Below are 23,744 nucleotides of genomic sequence, written 5' to 3'. Positions count from 1 at the left end.
ACACCCAAATATATGGAGCCTTCAAAAATGTACGTATATTTCCATAATATGTCTCCTTTAAAAAGACATATTAAAAATTGTTATATCATTTTTACCCTTTAATTTTACTGGATATTTCATTGTGTTTTTCATTTAACATGTCTCTGTCTAAAGCTGTTGCAGATGTGTGTGCAGACTGTTGTTGTTGTTGTTGGGTCATTAGGTTGTATGTGCACATGTACTGATGCTTTTACACATGTGAAGTTCCTAACGTTGAAAAGTTGAAGTTGAAAAAATAAGGATGCTAAATTGTTCCTGACATTAATAATAAAACCATGCTGGGGCGGTGTTTAGCTCAGTTGGTAGAGGACCCGCCCCCGGTTCAAATCCCGTGTCGAGCGTCCCTATCCTGCATGTCATTCCCCTCCTCTCTGCCTCCCATTTCCTGTCTCTCAACTCTTCTGTCCATTAAAGGCAAAAAAGCCCCAAAAATATATTTAAAATAATAATAATAAAACCATGCTGATACTATTCAGATGAAAATAATTATTAAAATGCTAATTAGTCATGGCCCTAAGTGTATGCAAAGTTTCATGGCAATCTCTAATGGTTAGGGTTACAGTCACTATAAATACTGGGCTTCATCCTCTGAGGGCCATGAATGTAAAAAACAAAATATCATGTCAGTCAGTACAGCAAATATTTAACTGAGCCTTCTTCATTTTCTAAATACAAAACAAAAATGTCAAGTTGAATTCCTGTCTGTGGCTCTGCTCCATAAATCACTTCAACATCAGCACTATACACAGAGCTAATGTCTCTATATAACATCAGTGACCAGTATGTGGGGATCAAATACACAAACGCTTCGGGAACAAACATCGGGGGCTAAATCGACTTCTGGTGAGTGAGTGGAGGCTCGGTGACACTGCCTTCAGGTCAGGTCTTTCAGTTGAAGCCGACTGGTCTCAAACGCCCCTCAGGCCACAGGCTTTAGATGGATTTGGACTGAAACTCAGGGATCAGGCTGGACTCAGAGTAAAGATACAATACCTCTGGCACCGCTCAGCAAACCTCATTCACTTTTGTAGTCGTTTTTTTAAAATAAATTAAAACAGTTTTGCTGCTATTTGGTTTCAACAGCTTCTCACCCCGACACGCAGCATCACATCACAAGCAAATGCTGTGAAAGACATTTGGTGCTTCGTCATCAGCCAAATTGCTCATTTTAGTTTGTGTTAACTCACTGACCAGTTCATGGAGTGGCCGCCTGGAGGTTCAACCATGTGCCAAATGAGCTTAGATGTCATAAAAAAACACAAACATATGGAGCCGGTTACTGCACAGTCATATTAGCAAATTGTGTTGCATTAGTTGCTCTGTCTTGACTCACATGTTCAGCTGTTGATTGGTCTTTGATGCACTGTACAACACAGCTACAAAGATTTAGACCTGTGACGATGGGCCACACTCTGTGTCCCCTGCAGCCTGTGATGTAGTGAAGCTGCTTCAGAGCAGACAGGGCGCATTACAGATGAGATCTGTTTTTTTTTGCAGTTTTCATAAATTCATGTACGAAGATGGAAAAACCCGGCACGGCAGCGCTGCTTTCAAGTGCGTAAATGCTGATTCATTCTTTTGCAGGCTCTACACAGTGGGCTACACACTGAAAAGACTTTCTGGGGGAGAATTCATTTGTTTGGAACGACAGCAGCTGGTGGAAAATAATCACTTTCACTGCATCTGCGTCAGTTTTGACATTTTCCCGCGGCCTACGCTGCTGCCATCAAAGACAAATACTGTAGTGTTGAGGGCACAGAGACTAAATTTAAAGCCATGTGAACATGTTGAATATGGAGGACTGATGAAGGGCAGTCAAGTCTTTGTGTAATACTTTCTGAGGAAGTTTCCTAATAAAAGGACAATGTCATTTGAGTGGTGCAGTGTTCAGTTGGCACACGTCAGCTGAACACGGTTTGAAACACGTGTGGAGCTGCAACGATTAGTCAGTTAACCACACTGTAAATCGACAGTTATTTTGATAATAAAATCATGGTTGTTTTTAACAGAAATGCCAAATATTTGATGGTTCCAGCTTCTTAAACGTGAAGACTTTATGCTGTGTAGGAGAATAAAAGTGCAAATCCTATCACCTCATGTTCTAGCGCGCTATTAGGATTGCGAAACCCAGGACACCCAAGATTTGAACTAGGTTACCATGACCCGTACAGACGCGGAACAAGCTGACAAAAACATCAGGAGAGCCAGGAAATATTGGGAAATGCACCACACACACACACACATAGTGATAAGAGCCAAAGTCCAAGATAAATAATACTAAGCTGTTCCCCCTCTTTGCCCTTTTGGGTTAAAGTTGCCAAAACGTCTGGTAAACAGGATGAGATCGGTACACCAATACACACACATAGCCTGGGTTTGGTATAAAAAGGCATGTCATTCTTTGTAATGTGGGAAGATATCTCGAGCCTACGCTGGTTACGGAAATGTGTTGAAATAAAGAGATCCCCATTGGACACTTGTGTCCCAACCATCTGATTCCTCTTTTGTTTCACCTCTTTCTGCCACAACAGCTGTAAGTTGAATATCTTTGGATTTTGGACTGTGTGGTTTTGCTGTTTTTTTCACATCTAATACAATAAAATGATCAGCTAGTCAGATAACAGAAACAGATTAATTGCTAATGAAATACAAGCAAGCAAATCAACATTTATAGATCCAGTTTGCAATAATAAATCAACGTGAGTAACTTATTGGCCATAATCAAAGCTTTTACAAATGGTTAAAAAATTATAGAGATTTATGAAGCCTTTGAGTTTGTTGTCATTCCTTACTGTGGATGATGCTGTAGGTTATGTATTATACATTTTAATCTTCACTATCAGAGGTAAAACCATCTCTATTGATTTCCTAATTGATTTGGGTTTGGACCGTTTGTTGCAGTTATACAGTAAATGTGTTTATATCATGTCGTCCTGCTCCAGGTCACTTTGTCCTGTCAGTGTCCAGTGCTCGGCTGCAACCTCCTCCATCCATCTCTGCACGGTGACACAATCAATTCTCTGTCTCGTTCAGCGTTCAGTAACACGATTGGTTGCCCCCCCCACACCCCTTTCGTCACCATGATGACGACCTTTACACCAGGAGACTCTTGAGGCCCGTCTGAAAGCACTGAAGCGGCTCGTCACCACGCGATTAGCCTTTCACAAGCTGGAGACGCGGAGATGGGAGTAGGTGTTGGTTGACTCTCTGCCCATGAATAACAGATTCTCTCCTGGTGTTAATGTGCAGGGTGACTGTGCAGCTGCTTTCTCGGCGCAGTGGAAATATCACAAAGACTTTCCAAGAATAAAGATACAGCCCTGCTGCACGGCTGATGTCCCCGAATGAAAGTGGTGTCTGATGAAGTCTAAATGCTTTGTGGAGTAATGAGAAAACAGATGGGCTCAGATTGTAAAGACTATACTGTGAAACAAAGTCGTTTTCCAAACTGCTCTGGCATCTGTAATGAAGTGTGAATTGATAATAAATCAACAGTCGATGGGAGGGGGCAACAACGCTGGCTGTTGTCTGCTGCTGATGAAAGACTTAATTATGTAATCCCATTTTCTTCTACTGAGCAGAGAAAATGCCACAGGGAAGGGAAATGCAGCCACACACACATACACACACGCACATACAAAAACCAAACACATGTGCAACACACAAGGTAGCTGGCTAAAAGCGTGCTAACAAAGGACGGCAGGCAAAAATGTGGCAACTACATGAATGCCAGTGTCTTGGAGCCTGAGGCTCAAACTGTACCGTGGATTTACACAGTTTTATTTCTATGATGGAGACATTGAAAAAAAAAATCTGAGAATTGCCTATTTCAGAAAACATTAAAGTCGCTGCTGAGACACTTCGATGCGCGATGTTTCTCAGCTCTGATGGCGAACGTGTTAATATTGATGGTGAAGCCAGAGTCTCTTTGTTAATATTAAATGTAGGAGGCAATGTGTCAACAGCTTGTTAGAAACAGACTGGTGTTGTTAAAAGGGCTGAGATCAGTTTGTTCATTTTGTTTTCCTTGAAATTTAAATGGATGGATCATCCAATTACAGAAAAAAAAAATTGTATCTTTTTTTAATTAAAGGTCCCATATTTGACACTATTCTAGTTATTCATTTGAACATGTATTTGTGGTTTTAAATTAGTTCATCAGTAGTAGTTCATTACTCTTACAGCTCTTCGCTCTGATAGGCTGAGGTTGATGACCGAGCCAGGACTGGCTGTTGAAGTGGTCGTGTGTTCACTGTGGACTGAGGCTTTGATACTTCCACAGTACTAATACAGAACCCCCTGCTGCTATATGATCAACCTAAAGACATCACACTTTATTTAAAATGGGACCTTTAATAATGTCTCCAAATAATGTAACAGTGTAACTCAGTATCGCAGGTTGTGTTTTAAGCAGTGAGCCTCATTGATTTTCTCAAGTCGTGCGTTGGGACTATTATATTTCGTCTGCCCACATCTCCACTGTTTACCTCACACAGGAGATTTGCAGCCGCCACTGAAGGAGTTGTAACCACATTAGTCCGACTCTGACAAGGAAGTTCTTTCATCACTAGAGCACAACAGCCATTCCCACCTCAGCCTGAGAGCCCTTAGTGTTTAACAGTCACTCTTTACCGCACCGTTAAAAGCAGGAGCATTAAAAGCATCTGCTAAAGTGAGCTGTTCAAAATAGATTCCTTCCTCTACATCAGGCCTTGGCACTCGATGATAGCGGCAGGACATTTTATTTAGTGCAAATACAAGACCCATTTAGCAGTGGACAGTTTTTGGCAGGGGGAAAAGACAAGTGGTTTCTGGCACGGAGAAGATGGATGAGGGGGAAGAAACCGGTCGACAGTTCATACACACCACCGTGACTGTCGCCCTCAAACCCCTCGACTCACAGAAACCGCTCTCTGAATAAACTATCTCTGATGAAACCCCATCACGCTCGCAACTCGATTTATTTTCTTGACAGCGTGAGTGGGAGAGACTTAATATCTTTTCTTCTGCTCTCTCTCTCTCTCCCCTCCCTGGTGCCCACAGAAAACCTGTGTCACCGTTTCTCTCTAAACATGAGTATTCTCTCATGTTTTCACATGGCAAACACTTTGGTTTCATCACACAACCATTTTGTGTAATCACATCATTCATATCCACATTATTTGATCATCATGACCAGTGGAGATACATGGAGATAATAAATGGAGCAGTAAACTATGGGTGTCAAACTACCAGAGGCCAAGATGTTGTATCTAAAAGAGTACAGACATAGTTTCACTACAGGTGGACAAAACACTGATATGAGATGCAACAGCTGAAAAATATTCATTATCAACATTAAGGACACAACAAATCATCCACATTAAATGTCAAGTGTGTGATTTGTCCTGTAATGCTATGATTAAAGTTTGGACAAAAAGTATATTTGGTTTAAACTGACTATGTCAACTCCATCGTAATGTTAAAATAATCAACGATTGTGCTCATGCTGAAACAAATGGTGAAGTGCAACCTCTGGCCTCCTCCCTGCAGAGATAATCATAATGACCGGAGGGCTTTTCCAATCAACACCAATGTTGCTTTGAGGCACTTGGACGGTGCAAACAAATGTCTGTACATCATCTCATATCATATTAAAATATAAAAGAGTTACGTTAAAGCTGCACTCCTCGATAGTCGTATGTCATCGCTGTGTGATGCGACTGCCTGTACAAAAAAGGTGACGAGAAACCCACAGAGAATCATCTCCAAACTCTTTAGTTCCTTTCAGCTCAATTGAGCTTTATAGCATGTTTCCAGCTCATTGGTCTGGTTTTACAGCCCTCGACTTGCCTGCAGCAAGTTTCAGTCTGAACACTTTCATCCAACTCCAGGCAGCTGTTTTCATTTCAAAAGCACCAATAAGGCAGCTGTTATCTACCTGCTTAGCACCAAACAGCAGACAAAGTTAGCGACTAGCAAGACAGTCAATACTGGACTGGCTAGCGAGATAGCCTTGTCAAGAAGTAGGCAACTGCTTGCTGATTCATTCACCATATTAGATTTATAAGGGAACAGTAAAATAAATAAAAGACAACTTGAAGTAAATCTATGACATCACCTGTCACAGTATTTTCTTCCTTTATACTTGTATCCACTTGCAATCAAGTCACCTGAGATGCTTTTTAATGCCAGATCTGAGAAAAGTCTCTAGAACAAAAGATATAACAAACACGCAACAAAGAGAAACTGGGACAAGCAACAACAACCTCTAAGAGAAACCAAGGGGATGCTGGACAGTGGTTTTGATCTTGTCTTAAACACAAAGACTCTAGTTACACCTGTGGTTACAATAAGATTCATATGCAGGTAGCATAATGATTTAATCTGACTACATTACGTACACCTACTGTTATTACAGCCTAATGTACTGTATGGCTCTAGTTCATGATGAGATTGGATTGGTATCTGATTGCATCATCACATCCTCTTCTTGTTTGAATGGATCCAAAAAACAACAGAACAACCACAAAAAGATAGCAAAAGAAGAGCTGTGTCACTGCCAATGGCTGCTAGCAGCTTAGCTACAGTACCTTGATGGTTTCAAATAGCCACATTTAATTACATATTTCCCATCTGAATTTCCCACATAACTGTATTACACCTGTGTTTATGGCCACTATGGATCACAATCCATCTTTGATGCATCACACCTCTATTTCAGGATGTCAAGTGCTATCTGATCTCCCAAAGGTATTTCAATGCCAGGTGTAAATGAGGTAATCTTGACTTGGATTTACTGTAAATAACTTCATGTTGTTATAAACACTGTATTTGAAATATTTCTGAGACTGCAGTTCTCAGGTCACTGAGACGGATCATTTTCCCTGTGAACGTCTCACATCACCAGCAGACAACAGTCCTTTGGTGCACAAGGCTCAGGCAGGTTGGAGCCACAGCTGGAGGGGCAGCAGCAGTGTGAGCTGAGCAGTTTGTGGAAATAAAAACCAGGATCAAACGAGAGGAAATGTATCCGTTTAGAGATGCATCCAATTAACAGCCCCTCGTTTTCCTGCCAGGATGAGTCATTCCTGTCTCCAAATATAACCTCAGCTTTCATCACCACAGAGTAACACAACGCCACACACATACACATTTACATGGAGACACACACAATTTCACACATTAGCTAACACCTCCATTGGAGAGGCAACTGATTATTATTTTCATGCAGATTGTTGTCAGAATAGAGAGTGAAAAAAGTGATGTGTTCACTTGTCCTGTTTTATACAACATGAAGATATTCAGTCAGGAAATCAGCAGATATTCACCGTGGAGAAGCTGAGGCAGTGACCTTTGGTGAAATAAATTGATTATCAAAATTAATTATCAGTTGCCTGTTAATTTTTAAATTCAAATGGAAAAAATCATTAATCCACTTATCATTGTCTCTACTCTAAATTATGGATGCAATTAATGATTAGTTTCACTCATTAAACTGCTAATTATTGTCTTGGTTAAACATTCTGCCAGTCAAATATTAAATTGGCTGATTAACAATAAAAGCCTAAGATATTCTGTTTACGACTCGTGAGGAGAAAAGTTGGAAGCTGGATTCATTTAAGGTTAAAAAACCATTAATGAGATGTGACCAGACTCATACAGTGAAGAAAGGCTGTGCAGCTGAATTTCATTAGAATGGTTTTCCACTGTCTATATAACATAGGATGATACAGCAAATGTGCAAATGGGTGTTAAAATTCATAATAACAACAATCAATGATTAGCACAAACTGTGTCTATAGGCTACTGTAGGTTTTGTGTTACTGCTCCACCCTCATTTACACTGACTGAACTAAATCCTGATGCTGATTGGACGCCACAGAGGCTGCAGATAGTGAGATGGGACTGAGCGTTGACACGTATGCTGCACGTGCCAGAGTGAAGAAGAAACGCATGTTACTGTACTGCAGCATATGTGTGAGTAAAATACAGAGAGAGAGAGAGAGAGAGAGAGAGGTAGGAGCGATCAGGTCAGTGGCGGACCCTCGGAGCTGCAGATGGCTGGTAATGCCATGCAGAGCTGAATTCCTTCCTCTTGACATCTTTGATTCCTCGCTGTGACGCAAACAGTGAATTTTCCCCTCTGATAGATTGTCCCTGTCCCTGAGGCTAACCTTAACCCTCCTCATCAACATGACATGATGATGGATAGAAAGAAAAGATGTGTGGAGAAGACGGGGAAGCTGAATGAAATAATGTGCGATGACACCACATATCCATTTCATTAAAAAGAAGAAAAAACTCAGCTTAACATTTATATGTTACTCAGCATCTTTAAGAATATATAAGTATATTTCAGAGTACAGGCTGGATGTGGATTCACAGTCTGTTTTTAATGGACTGTGTAGGTGTCTCAGCTTTTCTGAGACTCACTGTTGACATGTTGATTTAGAGCAAAGCTCCTCATAGTTTCTAAGCAACATGAACATGAAGTCCTCCCTGAAGTCAACATGAGTAAAACTATCAGACTCATATGTTTGTTTTCCTTCTATCTGGGCACATTTTTAATTGTTGCTCCTCACAGTCCACTGAGATGCACGGAAAACACACACGGAAGTCAATATAAGCTCGGCTGTGTCATCAGTCTATTGGAAAGTCTTCTCCGCTCTCATGAGTGTAACAGGAGCGTGGCATCCTGGGTCGGGTCAGATGCGGCCCACGCGCCTGCTCTGTTTGAAGATGCCCCCCCGCCCAAACAAGACTGAGTCAACAAACGCCCACACTCATAATAAAAGCACACTGTCCGCTGCTGCAATGGGACCACAGGAGGAGATTACACTGATTAGTATGTTCGTTCCAGATGAGCTCTCCAATGTGGAAACAGGGAGACAAGGCGGCTGATTGCCTCTCAATGAAACATTAAGTGTAGGAGGAGACTTCTGAGCACTGGGAGACGAGCTGAATAAACTTCTGACAGACTCAGTGGGATAAACTACAGAGATTCAATTGTTCATGAACGCTTTCATGTCTACTGATTTAAATATCTGGCTGTGTTTGATGCCAGTGTCACCTGATGATTTGGCCTCAATATCTGTGGTGTGGTGTGTTGTTGAGAAATTTTGTGCAGATGTTCATGGTCTCCAGAGGATGAACCCTACTGGCTTTGGTGATTTCCTGACATTTACTATTGCACCATCATGAGAGTTTGTGTCACAGGAGGTGCTGGATGGATTGCCCATATACTGTAGTTTCATTCATGTTCACCTCAAGATCACTAATAATGTTAATAATGATTCAAGTTATATCGAAAAACCTAGATAGCAGTTGGCAAATGTTATAATGCTGAAAAAAGCTGTTCATTTCATCTTGAAGGTCCAGTGTGTAATAATTGGCAAGGTTTACTGGCAAAATCTGAATATACTACCCATGAATATAATCGCTATAGAAAAAAAATTGTTTGGTTTTCGTAGCCATATAATTATTCTTTTATATATACATATAGCAAGGGTCTTGCTTTAGAGAGTGTCGCCATCTTGCGCTGCCATGTATGGCAGCCCAAATGGAAAATCCAGCCAGCCAGAGAGCATGTTTCGCAAGTTTGCATTAATAAATAAACCGATGAAGAAGAAGGCAGAAGGAAAGAAGGAGTAGGAAACAGCAGACATGTCGTAAAATGGTTTAGATCTTCACCTCATCGCTACATGCTCCTGAAATATTCCCAGTCATCCAAGTCGTGGTAAACAAGTTTTTTGTCCTAAAAAATATTCAGACATCCGGAATCAACTAAGAGCTCATAAAGGCAGTTACAAGAGTCATTAAAAACATCAGATCATAAAGCTTTAAAATCTCCAGCTGGGATCAGAGCATCTAGCTCGAGGACACTTTTCACTTTACTCCATTTAAAGGATGGAACATATGGACCAGCTAAGGTTAAGTGGTTATTTAGATCTGTTGTTACAAGATGAAAATGAGAATGGAGTTTAGAAGTTTTAACAGCAGATGACTGTAGGACAGGTCATTAAACATAATACAATATGGTAAGGTTTAGCTTCTGATGTAATAACAGGGTGGTGTGATGTAGCCGACAGAATGTGTCTGTAATTAAATAAGATATTAAAGTTAACAGACCGGTAGTTTTAAAGCTGAAACAGGACAGATAGCTTAGTCTGAGTTTCTATGTTTGAGTCAAATGTCAAACGGGAATCTTATGATGCAATGAAGCCCAAACAGCATTTATAATGTCTGTGTAGAAGTTACACTCTGCATCAGAGGTACAATTAATTAATCATTAGCATTGATATGTGAAATGTGGAGGGGAATGGAGGGCAGCAATTATACAACAAGTCTTTTTGCCAAGCTGTAATTAGTGCTCATTTTTACTAAATTAAAAAAACTCACTACCACAAAACGTTTAATTAAAGACCTTATATAAAATAGCATAATCTTCAGAGGTCTGTGGGTGCAGCATTTCCATTAAAACATAATACATTCAGAAAAATTTGTTTTCTTTATATTGACTCAGCACCAACGTCTGAGGGATCAGATGTTAAATCGATATCATTGAAATGCCCTCTGAGCTGGAGGACACGGGAGGTGTATCATTCCTCTGAAGGACACACACACAGGCAGTGTTTCCTGGCCGTTCCCTCATCACCAGCCGACGCCTCTCATGGTGAATTTCACCCATCCACCAGCATTTTTTCTTGCATCCTCATCCATCATTTTTCTCTCAGCTACTCTGGCCTGAGCTTCCAGGGGAGTCCTGCTGAGGCGTGTGTGAAGGACCCATCAATTATTCATGTCTTGTTTTCTGGCCACAAGGACAGAGGTGGCAGCGCCGCCGTGATGTATCGATGCGATAAAAAAGTCTCTCACGGAGAGCCTGGGCCCAGCTCCCGCTCATCTGCACCAACCACAGCGTGACATCTGCACACAGTCATACAGGCAGTGACAGTAGTGTTCAGCTGCACCATGTTCCTGCATTGCTGCAGGCCCATTCATGCTAAGGACATATCAGCGGGCTGAAAGAGGAGGGGCGGGGAGATGATGATTGGTTGTTAGGCCTGCTGGGTCACAGCTCCAGCCCCACGCTGCATAGGCTCCCCTTTGGGAGAATCTGCAGGCTAACATGAGTCACGTCATTGTTCCCCTGCTCGGGCTCTCAGTGTGCACTGTCACCCTGGTGGCACCAAGGCGGCTAGCAACACCATGTCAAACACAGTGACGTCAGCTCTCTGCATCCATTTTGGCTTTGCTCACTGCAAAATGGACTGAGGAGGAGTCAGGCTGAGGGCAGCTGAGAGGTGCACATCCAAACCAGCAGCACGAGAGCCTAAACCACCACAGTACAGCTGTGTGTGTGTAACTTGTGGGGTTTCACAGCAGCTCACAGCGCTCTCATTTGAGTTCATTAGCATTCTCCACCTGTGTAACGCCTTTATTGTAAGTCAATTGTATCATAAGCTGCTGTGAAAATATCTTTCTCTTAACCTGCTGATAACTGACAAATTGCAAATATGAAGCAAATGAAATCATCATGGAGATGTGACAAATTAACCGTTACCAACACAATCACCTCAGGTAATGAAGTCAGCCATAGAGGAGATATAATTAGACACTAGTGTTACCTGTTTTGAGACTAACAGGAGAGAGAAGCTGTAGTTATGCACCGCAGTGATTTGGTGTTTCACAGGTACATGTTTACCATCTTAGTTCAGCACATTAGCATGCAGAGAGCAGCTGGCTGTTATTGTTGCTGATACATATTCAAGCTTTCACCCAGTGATGCTGCCACTAATGGAAAGTCAAGTTGGAAATTAATTCATCCTCAGACGAACATAAATGTCTGCACCACATTTGATGGCAATCCATCCCATATACCTCACTCAAAACCACCAGTGTGAACCTTGTGGTGGCTGTGGGAAAAGTTGGAGGATCACCAAAGGAAAATATTGTGTGATGACAGAAGTCAGTAGGATTCATCACCACCTGGGTCTGTGCAAAACCTCACTGCACTTCTCTGAGTAGATGCTGAGATGCTTCACGAGCTGCAGTCCCTGATTTTAGCAGAAAAACTATAGAAAACTGTACCATAAACAAATTCGAACCACAGACCCAAGACTATGTAGCAGAGATGATGTTATAACTCTACTTTAGACTAAACTCAGTATGCAGACATTATTACCACAGGATGCTCCTCTGCTTTTTACGGTTTTGTGAATTAGATTGTTGCCACTACAAGCTTTGCTCTTGCATCCCTGCGCATCAAGGCGATTTGTGTTTCTGCTGGAGCTGTAGCGTGTGTGTGTGTGTGTGTGTGTGTGTGTGTGAGAGAGAGAGTGAGTGCCACCTCATTACTGTGTTAAGTTCAATCTACTGAACACCATTCTTTAACGCAGTGCAGGAGAGAAGAGGAGGTGCTTTATTTTATAGGCCCCAGAATTGCTTAACAACCTATTAAGGTTCCTCTGTAAGGACTTTGTAATTAGGCTCCAATTGTGTGGAAGATGGAGATAATTCCTGAGAAATAACATTTTATATATCAAAGGAATGTTTCGCCATTTTAGTAAAACCCTCCGTCAATTTTTTTTTTGCTTAAAGCTGGAAGAGATGAGTGGGCCTACCACTTTAATGTTCTTACAATTAGCACTTAGCACACTGTCTCCACTCATCCTGTAATAACCTGCTCCTTTCCAGGAAATCTCCAACAAAACTGAGTTTCCATCAGTTTCTATTATCTAAAATTGTTACTTCACTATTAGGAAAGTTTAGGATGTGCAAATAAATCTATATTATCCTTATTGTTTTGTTCCATAACTGCAGGAGCTTTTAATTAAGAGACAGATGCCATCGCTATAAACACAAGCAGCGCACAGGGCCAATGAATAATTATCATATGCATTAGTTTACAAAAGCAGCTGATCCGGTGGTACACCTCCTCTGGCTGATTTTATATAGAAAAAAAAACTGCACTGTCACTTGTTAATGGAGAGTTATGTGCTTGACACTAATCGCTGCTTCGCTGCCCCACCACACCCCATCTGGAGAGGAGGGAAAAGGCCATCAATTATCACTGGGCCTCACAGAAAATCTTTAGCAGAGAGGAGGATTTCAGTGGCAGCAGCAGCAGCATCACGAGCCAAAAAAGGATCTGTACTAATGAAGCAAGTGTTCCTTGAAGCACAGAACTAGTTGTTGAAACAAACTGTGCTTATTGCTGATCCTGACAACACCTTGACAGGACAGTGGAGGTGGACATCTGAGCTCTCATGCGATGCTCTATTTGATTTTTTCTTATGCTGTTATGCTAATATAACCACCATCATTTCTCCCAGCTGCAGTGAAAAGGCGAGTTGTAACTTGTGAGGGGGCTAATCTCTACGGACAGACCGGAGCACGGCCCAATCAGCAGGGGTAGCAGGCAGAAAATGACAACAGCAAACGGAGAAGCTCCCTTAGCTCCTCCTGCTTTCAAGTGCAGCTCCTGAGTCAGGGAGCAGCGTCTTTAAATCAAGGTGTCAGCCGCGTGTGCAACAAAGATGTCTAGTCACACTGCTTTGGTTGCGCTGTGTGCCGTCGACATCGACTGACAGCTCAATTGTAAAAGATCATCATAAATAAATCAACATGTTGTTTAATCCTCTTCCAAAGTCAGACTGTAGAAACACATGGACACATATCAAACGTCCAAAGAGATGAGAGCGGCAACTAGGCATGATTTTCATCATCAATTAAGCTATTCTCTCAAATTAGCTTCATTCAGCCAAACCTCAAACATATTCAGTTGTCTAAAATGTGACCCAGCAAATATTTAGTGTTTGGTTCGACAAACAACTAATTGATTATCAGTGAAATTACAAATAATGGTCAGCTACTCCACTGAGGAGCAAACTGTTACTGTTGACCTCTAGAAGGGATTTCTGAAGGTTGGGAAACTAGATCTGTCAGATACACAACACATAAACCATGACAAAACCCAAACTGACACTGTTCAGACAATCTTTAGTGAATCCTGGTTGGTTTTCCTCCTAAAGACCCAGCAGAGCCCTACACAGGTGTGGAAGATGTTCTCATGTCCATCAACACTATACTGTGATCACTCTGGTGTCAAATGCAGATTTTCAACATCCAGTCACAAGCATAATTTAAAGCAGAAAGAAAATCAGTAGGATGCATTTGATTGCTGTGAGCTCCTTTAAAGAGGAACCATTACACAGTGTGTCAAAGTAAAATGTGTTACCACAGCTCTTGCAGCCTGATACAGACTAATGTAGAGGCTGTAAGTTGTACAACCACCATCTACACATCATATAAGAGTGGGCTGCCCAGAGTCCTGCATGTTGTGCTTAGTAGCTGCTCTCTTCACTGCCTCGATCCCTCATGAGGGGTGGTTGCACACAGCTCACAGCCTGACTGACTGACTGAGCTGCAGTGATGGCTGCCAGTGCGACAGGGACAAGACATCACACATGTTAAGTTGTAAAACGCACCACCCTCAAAACAAACAACTGAACATATACATATGTTTTAACCTACAGCTGAGTCTCCTTGCTCCTCTGTCAGGAACCCAGAGTTCAAACCATCCAAAAGGTCACAACCATCAGCGTCCAACCTCCTCCCTCTCAGGGCAAAGTCGATTCAGCACCGCGCACTGACATGAACCACCGCAAAGCAACACCACAGAGGAAAGCAGGGAGAAAAAAAAACTGCTCATCACTCTTTCTCTCCGTCACATTCTCCCGCTGGGTTTCTACAAGGTCATTGTGGCGCACGACGCAGGACAGGACAACCCCAGCTACATGCTGCACGTTTCAGCCGCTCCTGGTCTACAAATATGGTGTATGTGCACATAAAGAGGAGAAACTTTCTATAATGAGATTAAAAAGTGCGGTTAAGACTGAAGCAGAGATTAATATCCGTGTGCTGAGGAGGGAGCGGGGGACAGGTGACGGACAGAGACAAGGGCATCGGTGCCTGAGCGCATCGCTAGATGCTGAGAGCCGGATCGATGTTGTGAAGCTGGAGCCACGAACTATTTAAAGGCATTAAGACATAACCCTCGTCACCTCCTGTCATCCCCCCTCTGCGCCTCCTCCACTCACTGGAACCTCTGCGCTGAGATGGATGATGGTGATCGCTCTTAACGCACGAGACATCCGAAACGCGCGAAGGGCGCCTTTCGCCCCAAAATCCGCAGACGCAAACCTTCAAATCCTGTTTGATAGTAAAATCCCTAATGAATTATTTAGTCTTTTTACCATCGTAGCTCCACTTGTGCATTGATCCCCCCGGGGTGCGGGTTTAGGGGTCATCGCGTTGCGCAGCAGAGGCCTATAAACTGGTGTTTGGACAGAAATCAGTGTCGAGTAACCAACAAACATCTTACATCCTAAATGCCACTCCGCTCCTGGGTGCACAGTTTAAAACGACCACAGCAGCGGAAGTTAATGGGTTTAAACAGGAGGTTAGAAACACTGTGGCACATTTAAGGAGCATCATTCATCTTCTTACCTTTTGAGGAGATGGTCGTTTTGGGGGGTGAACGGAATTCGCCTTTTTCCTCTTTTTCAGCTGTGCAGGGAGTCACCCCCGAGTACTTGAAGCAGAGAGGTCCTGTGTGCTGTGCTGCTGTGATGAGCGCTGACGTAGTAGCAGAGAGCTGCGCCCTCCTCCCCTCCTCTCCCCTCCCCCGCCCCCCTTCACTTACTACACTCCATCCTTTTCCTGGTGGAGACGCCGCCCCCTCCTCCTCCTCTTCCTCCACTCCCATCCCTCCTCCAGCAGACACCATTCCTATGAGGAAGAGGAGGGGGGGGTCTTGCACGAAGCCAGATAGGGGTTAAGTGATTGATACGTTCTCGCTGTGACCGGACCACAGGTGAGTCCTGAGTGTGGGGTCACGCTTTACACGGGGAGCGCACAGCCAGGTGGGAAACAGCGTTGTCTCGGTTAGACCGTCATTTGCTCCATATGCACCAAATGGATGGTGCAGTCAACTGTGCAAGACGCGCCTCTCCCTGCACGTGCTTGGGCTCGTGCCTCTAATTGGCCTTGTTAGAAGAAGAAAAACAAATTCACAAGGCTGCCCCTGGTGGAAAAAAACGAAACCCCTCTCCTATTAATTTTGAAAGGACGTGATAAAAATATTACTGCAGTGCTATAAGACATAAACATATAGCCTGCAAAGAAGCCTGTAAAGTATTTGTCTCCAAAGACAAGCTAAACATCCCAACTGTATATTACTCAATAAGAGAAACAGCCCCTCCATGATAAGTGGAATTACTAATGTCTGCACAGGTGTTCCCAATAACATTAATTATGACTCTCCAAGTGTCCCATTAAGTCTTGTGCACAATAAGGAGCCTCACTCTGAGGCAGCCAGAAGGCATTCAGCCATTATTAACTGGATCATTCACACCCGAGTCTCTTCAGATCTGTGACGTGATCTCTCCAGCAACACTTTAACAACCCCTCAGATGGAAACCAAGTTTCTTTAACCTTGTTAGCATGTCCATAATTGTTTTATATATACATACAGTATCAAATACAAGACATGAATGAGTTAACCTGCAACCCTGAAACCTAGAGAGCCAGAGTTTGCATTAGCACAGCTGTGTAGAGTTTTGGTCCATTTATAGAAGCAACAGTTGTTTGTAAATCTGGTACAATACACTCATTCCGGAGATATCAGATATTTTGAACTGAAATACATCGTGGGCAAGGCAAGGCAAGGCAATTTTATTTGTATAGCCCATTTTTACAAACAGTTTGTCTCAAAGGGCTTTTTACATGGCATCATAACAACATCCTCTGCCCTTAGATCCTCACATCGACTGAGGAAAAACTCCACAGAAAACCCTTTTAACAGGGAAAAACAGGAGAAACCTCAGGGTGAGCAACAGATGAGGGATCCCTCCGCAGACGTGCAATAGATGTTGTATACAGACAAGAAAACTTTTTATAAGGGGCGGTTTGGTATGTCCAGTATGCTCACAGCACATACTCAGCAATTCTTGCTAATTTAGGATACATCCAGATGTTTTGTGTGTGCAAAAAATTTACACTGATACGACACAACAAACTCCACAAAAACTCCCAAGTGTGGGTTTGACTGAGGGTGAGATATGTGACAGAGTCACTGATGTTTCCTCTCACGCTAATCGTCTATTCAAAATCATAATACACAATATATACACTGCTCTTCCACCTGTCAACCTACCAGCAGTGGTGGGCGGGGCTTAAGGCCTGATTTCTCTTTGAAGAAATTAGGGAATAAATTATTCCAGCAAGCTCCTCTTTTTTCACGTTTTATGTGGGAGAAACATAAATATTAATAATTAAGTATTTTGTTTTATAACATGTCTGGAGGGGGCCTTTAAACCTCAGGTTTTTTTGGCCACTTGAGGGCAGCAAGCTGTTAACACAACCTTGAAAATAGAATATGAAAATGGATTAATTGACAAATCCTCAGTCATCCACCCTGTAAATAAAGATAAATGCATCTCTGTTTCCTCTCAGGATGTTGTTGTTCCCACCCCTGACTGATCTAAAACCAGCTCATTCATGGTAACATACAGTATGTGTGTGACATTGTGCCTCCAGCATTTCAGGTCTTTTCAGTGGGATGTCCATTGACGCTCCAGCTGTCGTCCGATTGTCATCAGGGAGCGGGCAGATCAGATGAGGTCTGTCTTCTTGCTTTAGGCTTTCAGCTGCTTTTGTCTATTTGAATCATCTATTGATCAGCTGGGCCTTCAGGGCTGCTATCTGTGGGCAACAGTTCCTCCACCCTCCACCCTGCTCAGCCTGATAGTGGGGAGGGATAAAACAGTGTGAGGGTGACGACGTGGCACATTATCACTAGTGGAAAGTCTCGTTTGCTTCACCATGTTGCCCAAACAGCAGCAGAACATCACTATATAATGTCTTTTTTGCAGAGAACTCCTGCAATGACACAACTGAGTTTATATACATTAAATACCTAGTAGAGAGTTTCTATAGGATTTAGTATTGAATATCAGCTATTATTGTGATGTTTTTCTCTGTTTGGTGTTTTCCTCTTCTTTGTGTCGACACTATCCACATATTTCAAGCAGATAACTGAATGTGACAGTTTGTTCCCATTTTCTGCCAAATTCAGCACCAAAACCAGAAAATATTGTTTGAACTGCCGTGTGTGTTTCACCTCTGTTGCTGCTGGAAAAAATGGAACGTTTTAAACGCTAACATTACCATGCTAATATGCTCACAATCACACTGCTAACATGCTGCTGTAGTTGTCGCAGAGGCAGCTGGAGGCAGGGGTGACAGGTTGGAAAAAACCATGGGTGCACCCTGCAGTAGAGTTTAGACAAAAATATCACTCTGACAACATTATCAACAAAAATAGACTTTTAATTATGAAAAATTTGAAACACTGACCCCCTGAACTGACAGTCAGCAGATGACATGATGCATGTAACTAATGCATGCATGATATTACACAGCATCCAAGACTGTTGTCTGGTCTGATCTTGAGTTGTGGCTGCAAAATGAGTCATAAAATTATCAAATTACCAGGGACACGGCAAAAAGTAAATAATTTGCTAATCATCAATGAACAACAACTGAGGTTGATGGTTAGGTCAGCTGCTCAGCAGGAGTTTGGTCATAAATCTGAGTAGGTGTGAAAGTCGGACACCTTACAACATAGTTAAAGACCACACGTATCCTCTGTGGACACTGGATGTTGCCACACTGGACATTAATGGTCCAGTAGACTACAGAAAACATGAATGAACTGATCATCATGTGTCATTAACAACAGAAGCAGCAACAGAAAGAAAGAGAGAGAGGAGGAAGAGGAACCTGCTGGTGATATGACAGAGCAGATAAACACGGCTGCACACTTTCCCCCGCAGCAGCCGGCAGCTGGCCTGGCTGAAGCCCTGACACACTCGATTATCATCTCAGCAACGTGAAATATACCTCCAGAGAGAAAATGCAGTGTTTGTGTATTTTGTGTATCTGCAGCTTTTGTCTCTGCTTGTTGTTTTCTTTACCTTCCTTAAAAAAAACCTCCTGCCTGGCTGACGCACAATACTGTTTCCAAACAGGATCAAATTTCCTGTATACGTCTACATAGTGAGGGACAATCTAATAATGTGCCTCGGCCAGTTCTTAATCTGCTGCTGTAAATGCTGTAATGAATTGTAAAACTCTAAAACCACACATAATGTCTCTGCAGGAACTGACATTTTATAATGAGCTGGATGTCAGTTTTATAATAATGTTATTTAAATGCTATGAATGTGACTGTTGTCGATAAAGGAGAAAATAAAAAAAATTTGTTTTAGATTTTGAGTTTGAGCAAACACCTGTCACCATCTGGTGGACATTGCAGGTAATATGGTAAAAATGTTGTTGTCCAAACATATTGCTCATTAAATACATTTAAATACTCTCAAGAAACTGCTCCCTTTGTCTGACAGTTTTCACTTTTACTAATTAACTGTAAATCAAATTCTCTTTTGTTTTTCTCATTATGTTGAAATCCTCAGAGGATTCATGTTTGTTTTTTTCATTTAAGCATTCGTGTTAAACAATCATTTTTACTCTTTTTGCCACTCACTGAGTAGCGTGAGTTATAAATTACATTTTGTTTAGTTTTTTTGATATTCTTAGAGCTGTTGTAAGTATTTAGTGTGTAACCTCATGCACATAAGTGTCCTGGCTGATTAGAAATGTAGAGTGTAGGCTCCATGTACACACATACTTTGCCTGGAAATTAGTTTATTCTGTTTGTGTCATCAAAAAAATTCCAAATTTAATAGAATTTGTGTTTGTATAGTCCCAAACTATACCAAACATAATCTCAAGGCACTTTACAGGGTAAGGTCAAAACCTTTCAATGTTAGAGAAAATGATATTTGGTCACAAGCCTCCTCATTTGCAGCACACGGAAGCAACGAGTGTCATATAAAACATTCATCATAAGAGTTTAACAAAGGTAAGGTCAAAGTAGTTGAGTAGCAGAATTTTACCAGTCCAGTTTCATTTCAGCTTTGCTCCACACGTATTTTCCTCCTCTCGCCAAAAACATCTTTTCATCAAAGCCACTAAAACAAATGGCGTCCTCTACACCGACGTCTAGGATGGACATGGACGGGTCCTTCCTTCCCTCTCGACAGTCCAGGAAACGCATCTAAGAAATAAAGAGAGGGTAAATCAGTTTGGGAATAGCACACAGAATGATTTCTAACTGCTTCAAACTTAGTTTTAGTACTGGAATAAATGCACTTTCCTCTAGTGAAGCAGTTACACTGACTGAAGTTACATGCATGTGGCCTGTAACAGTATCGTGTGCAGAGCAATGACTTCAGGTACTCACATATTCATCCAGGAGGAGGTAGGAGTTCCTCATCTGTGAAAACACCAGAGATCACAGATTAACATCTTGCTTTTCTTGGGTCTGAATTTTCAATTTAAATCCCAACAACACTATTAACTGTACATGTATACAGTTGAATTATATGTGAAATCTATTGGGAATTGAAAATAGTTTACAAACTGACATGTGTCAAGCCCATACCAATATCTTATGTAGATAACCTATATCCATATATCCAAGCCTGTGAGTATATGTTGATGTATGACACCGGTTTCTCACAATGAGAAGATTAGACATTAAAACGAATGAAAAATAAGATACAAAAAGGATATAATAAGAAAGACATACAAATCATATACATTTTTTTATGTTACCATATGTTAACACATGTTGTACATATACCATACTAAATTCATCACAGGAATATGTACTTTCAATATATGCACAAATACATTTTACCATATTATTAAATTGAATCTTTACATATAGGCAATGTGACAAAATGAGACATTTTATAACATGTGATGAATCTGATGATATATACTGTGTATATGACCACATTACTGATAATATAGAGACATGTGAAATGATATAATCTGTGTCAGGGGTTCAGATGTAAGACATTTGTTTGAACTGAGATGTTTTCAGAGAATGGGTGTTACGTTACAGTGCAACATTTAAACATTTGTACAGTCAAAGTCATCACCCTTGTTTGGAGTCTCATACCGTCTCATTGGACTCAGGGACCAGGCAGGAGATGCTGCTGTGTCTGTCCAGAAACTCCTGAAACTGCTGGTCACTGATGACGAACCTCTCTGCCTCTCTCAGGGCGTCCTCTCCTGCGTTCTCCCCGTCAATCAGCAGACACTGGAAAACCTGTGCACAGAGACGATGATGAAGATTAGGATGAGACTCACACTGACCCATTCTCTCCTCTGTCGTTACCTTCCAGCGGACCGGGTTGAGCTCCATGATATGCTCCGTCATGTCTTCGTCGACGTTGAAGGAGTTGATGACCGAGTTGATCTTGAAGGCCACTTTGTACCGCTGGCACCAGCCGTAGATCCTGTAGAGGCTGTCGAGGTGGCGAGACTTACTGCCCTGAGTCCTGCCAATCAGCTGGTTGGTCGCTTCATCAAAACTGTCACAAGAGATGGCCAAGATGTCCAGATGGTCACCTGAAGAGAGAGAGTTACAGCAACTTTGAACATGTTTTGCCCTCAAATGAAGGAGAAATCTGAGTTTGTCTGGGAGGATTGACACTGATTTGGCAGTGTACCATATTTCTGGAACCACTTCTCTTTGATCATGCTCCCGTTGCTGATGATGCTGACACTGGGCAGCTGCAGCTCCTGTTTACAGTACTGGACCAGGCTCCCCAGGAACTCACCCTTGTCAGGCAGGAAAGGCTCCCCTCCTGAGAAGTTGATCTTCTCCATACCTAAAAAAACAAACAGACCAGAAATACAGCATGCACACGGTATGACTGCATGTTTGTATTATTGTTTTTTGACAGATATATCAGCATATTGGTCACCCAAACACACATACATGCACCATTACATACACACGGGGAAAAGTTAGGGGAGACCAGGGCTTGTTGTCACACTTTTCTCTCACATATTTCTTGGAATCAATACATCATGTAAAGAAAATGTGTACCAGATGAAAGACCAATGTCTCAGGTATATATTTTGTATTCATGTCATCTTCATATCTTGTGTCAGTGCAGAGTTATAAGCAATCAAATAGAGAGTGTGAACATGTGACATGTTGCCCCACCATTGGGTAAGTTGTCACACTATGGGGTAAGATGTCACACTGGTTTTTGCAACTAATTAAACAAGGACAAAATGATTGTTGTTGTTCATTTTTTACTTGAAAGTGAACATTGAAGTCAGTCACAGAAAATGTTTATCATTGAGCTTGAAAAAGTCATTGAACACAGCTATGAACAAATGTTAACATAAAATATTATGCAACATGCACTGGATTAAAGTCCTTACGAACTGCTGGCATGTAGGCTTTGGCTCTCACCCTCAAATACCTGTTTTACCTTCCTTAAGCTCAAAATTACAGATAGAATTAAATTACAAAAAGAAAGCATTCGTTAATTATGTTTTCACATGTGACAACTTACCCCAAAATGACAGAGACAAGTTGCCCCAAACTACCACGTTTGCTAACACTAGCTCTATCTTAAAGTTAGGTTAAAAATAGATGGCTGTGGTATGACAGGATAGCTTAATCTCTCTTGTCCATGCATCACTGTTAGGATTTTTTAAATCTGAAAGACGCTTATTTTGAAATATATAAAGTTGATATATTTTACTTTGGGTTGTGCAAAATGGTTAATTGGTGCTCATCTCAGCTTACAATGTGCTATTGTATGACCCCTGACCATGTAAAAGAAGAAAACTAGTATTCCACTTTTTAGTTGCTCCCTCTGGTGGAAAAGATAATTGCAATGTGACATCTTACCTGTGTGACAACAAGCCCCGGTCTCCCCTACATAAGACATCCAGTACAGGTATGTTCAGAAACACTTGATGTATGATATACAGTTTCTCACATTCATGTTGACCTTTACAATCATATAATCACAGTTTCTTCAGGTCAAAAAGCCAAAATAAGTCCATGCTGTCAGTTTGTCCTCCAGACTTTGAGAATAACTTTTTCATTACAATGACTGTGTGAAGGGAGAATGAAGTGTCCACTGAGCCACGTCCCTGTCAGCAGGAAGAGTCCTCATAAACCCCAGTAAGAAAGTGGAGAGAAATAACAGTGTAACTTCATTTATTTGACATTTATCTGACTGAGGTGGGCGTGAGACCCTCAGAGAACACAACACCTGCTCTGACAGATTTACCTGCTTCCTTCAGAAGACTCAGGCCCCTCTTGGCTTCCTCCAGAGGCAGGACGAAGGAGGTCTTTGCAGTGTGGAAACAAAACCCACATTTGTAATTACATTTGCGCGTGAAATGATAGTTGACACTTGTTGGAGTAGTGGGCGCTTCCTGGACTCTCCTCCTGTCCTCCGGTGTCCAGACAGGTGAGTCTCTTCCCTTGGAGGCTCCTGATGTCCAGCGCTTGACCGCCGAGAAGACGCTCAGACAGATGTGGCGCACGGTGCTGATGCAGAGCTGCAGAAGCAGCTTCAGACACAGCAGCAGGCGGGAGACCATCATCAGACTGAGACAGGGTGGGGGGACGGATGTCCGGAGGAAGTGTGAGGAGGGCTGCTGGACTGTCTGTTTATAAACTTGAAAAAACTAAACTCAGCCTGGTGTGTGTGTGGGTGTGTGAGTGTGTGAGTGTGCATGTGTGTGCCAATGCGGTGCTCAGCCAGCAGATA

General features: G+C 42.0%; 2 protein-coding genes across 2 annotated transcripts in view; both read right to left on the bottom strand.

Moving 5' to 3' along the window:
* sv2a (synaptic vesicle glycoprotein 2A) overlaps positions 1-15,951 on the bottom strand; it is a 51,066-nt gene extending 35,115 nt beyond the window's left edge. The window contains exon 1 of the mRNA XM_085803636.1: positions 15,532-15,951. The gene's annotated coding sequence lies outside the window, so the exon portion shown is untranslated. The remainder of the gene's footprint in view (positions 1-15,531) is intronic.
* A 3,889-nt stretch (positions 15,952-19,840) lies between these two features.
* LOC146971606 (S-adenosylmethionine-dependent nucleotide dehydratase RSAD2-like) lies at positions 19,841-23,683 on the bottom strand. Its single transcript, XM_085803634.1, has 6 exons — positions 23,259-23,683; positions 21,669-21,830; positions 21,335-21,567; positions 21,116-21,265; positions 20,390-20,422; positions 19,841-20,203 (listed from the first exon to the last, which is right to left on the bottom strand). Exons 1-6 carry the CDS (start codon positions 23,575-23,577, stop codon positions 20,039-20,041), a joined length of 1,062 nt encoding a protein of 353 aa, XP_085659760.1. The 5' UTR covers positions 23,578-23,683; the 3' UTR covers positions 19,841-20,038.
* Positions 23,684-23,744: the final 61 nt, after the last annotated feature.

Source organism: Trachurus japonicus, chromosome 16 (genome assembly GCF_045865225.1).
Source record: "Trachurus japonicus isolate A0001 chromosome 16, Traja_1.0".
Lineage (NCBI taxonomy): Eukaryota > Metazoa > Chordata > Actinopteri > Carangiformes > Carangidae > Trachurus > Trachurus japonicus.
Note: the sequence above shows the minus strand (reverse complement) of the source record. Positions and strands in the feature narration are given on the sequence as shown.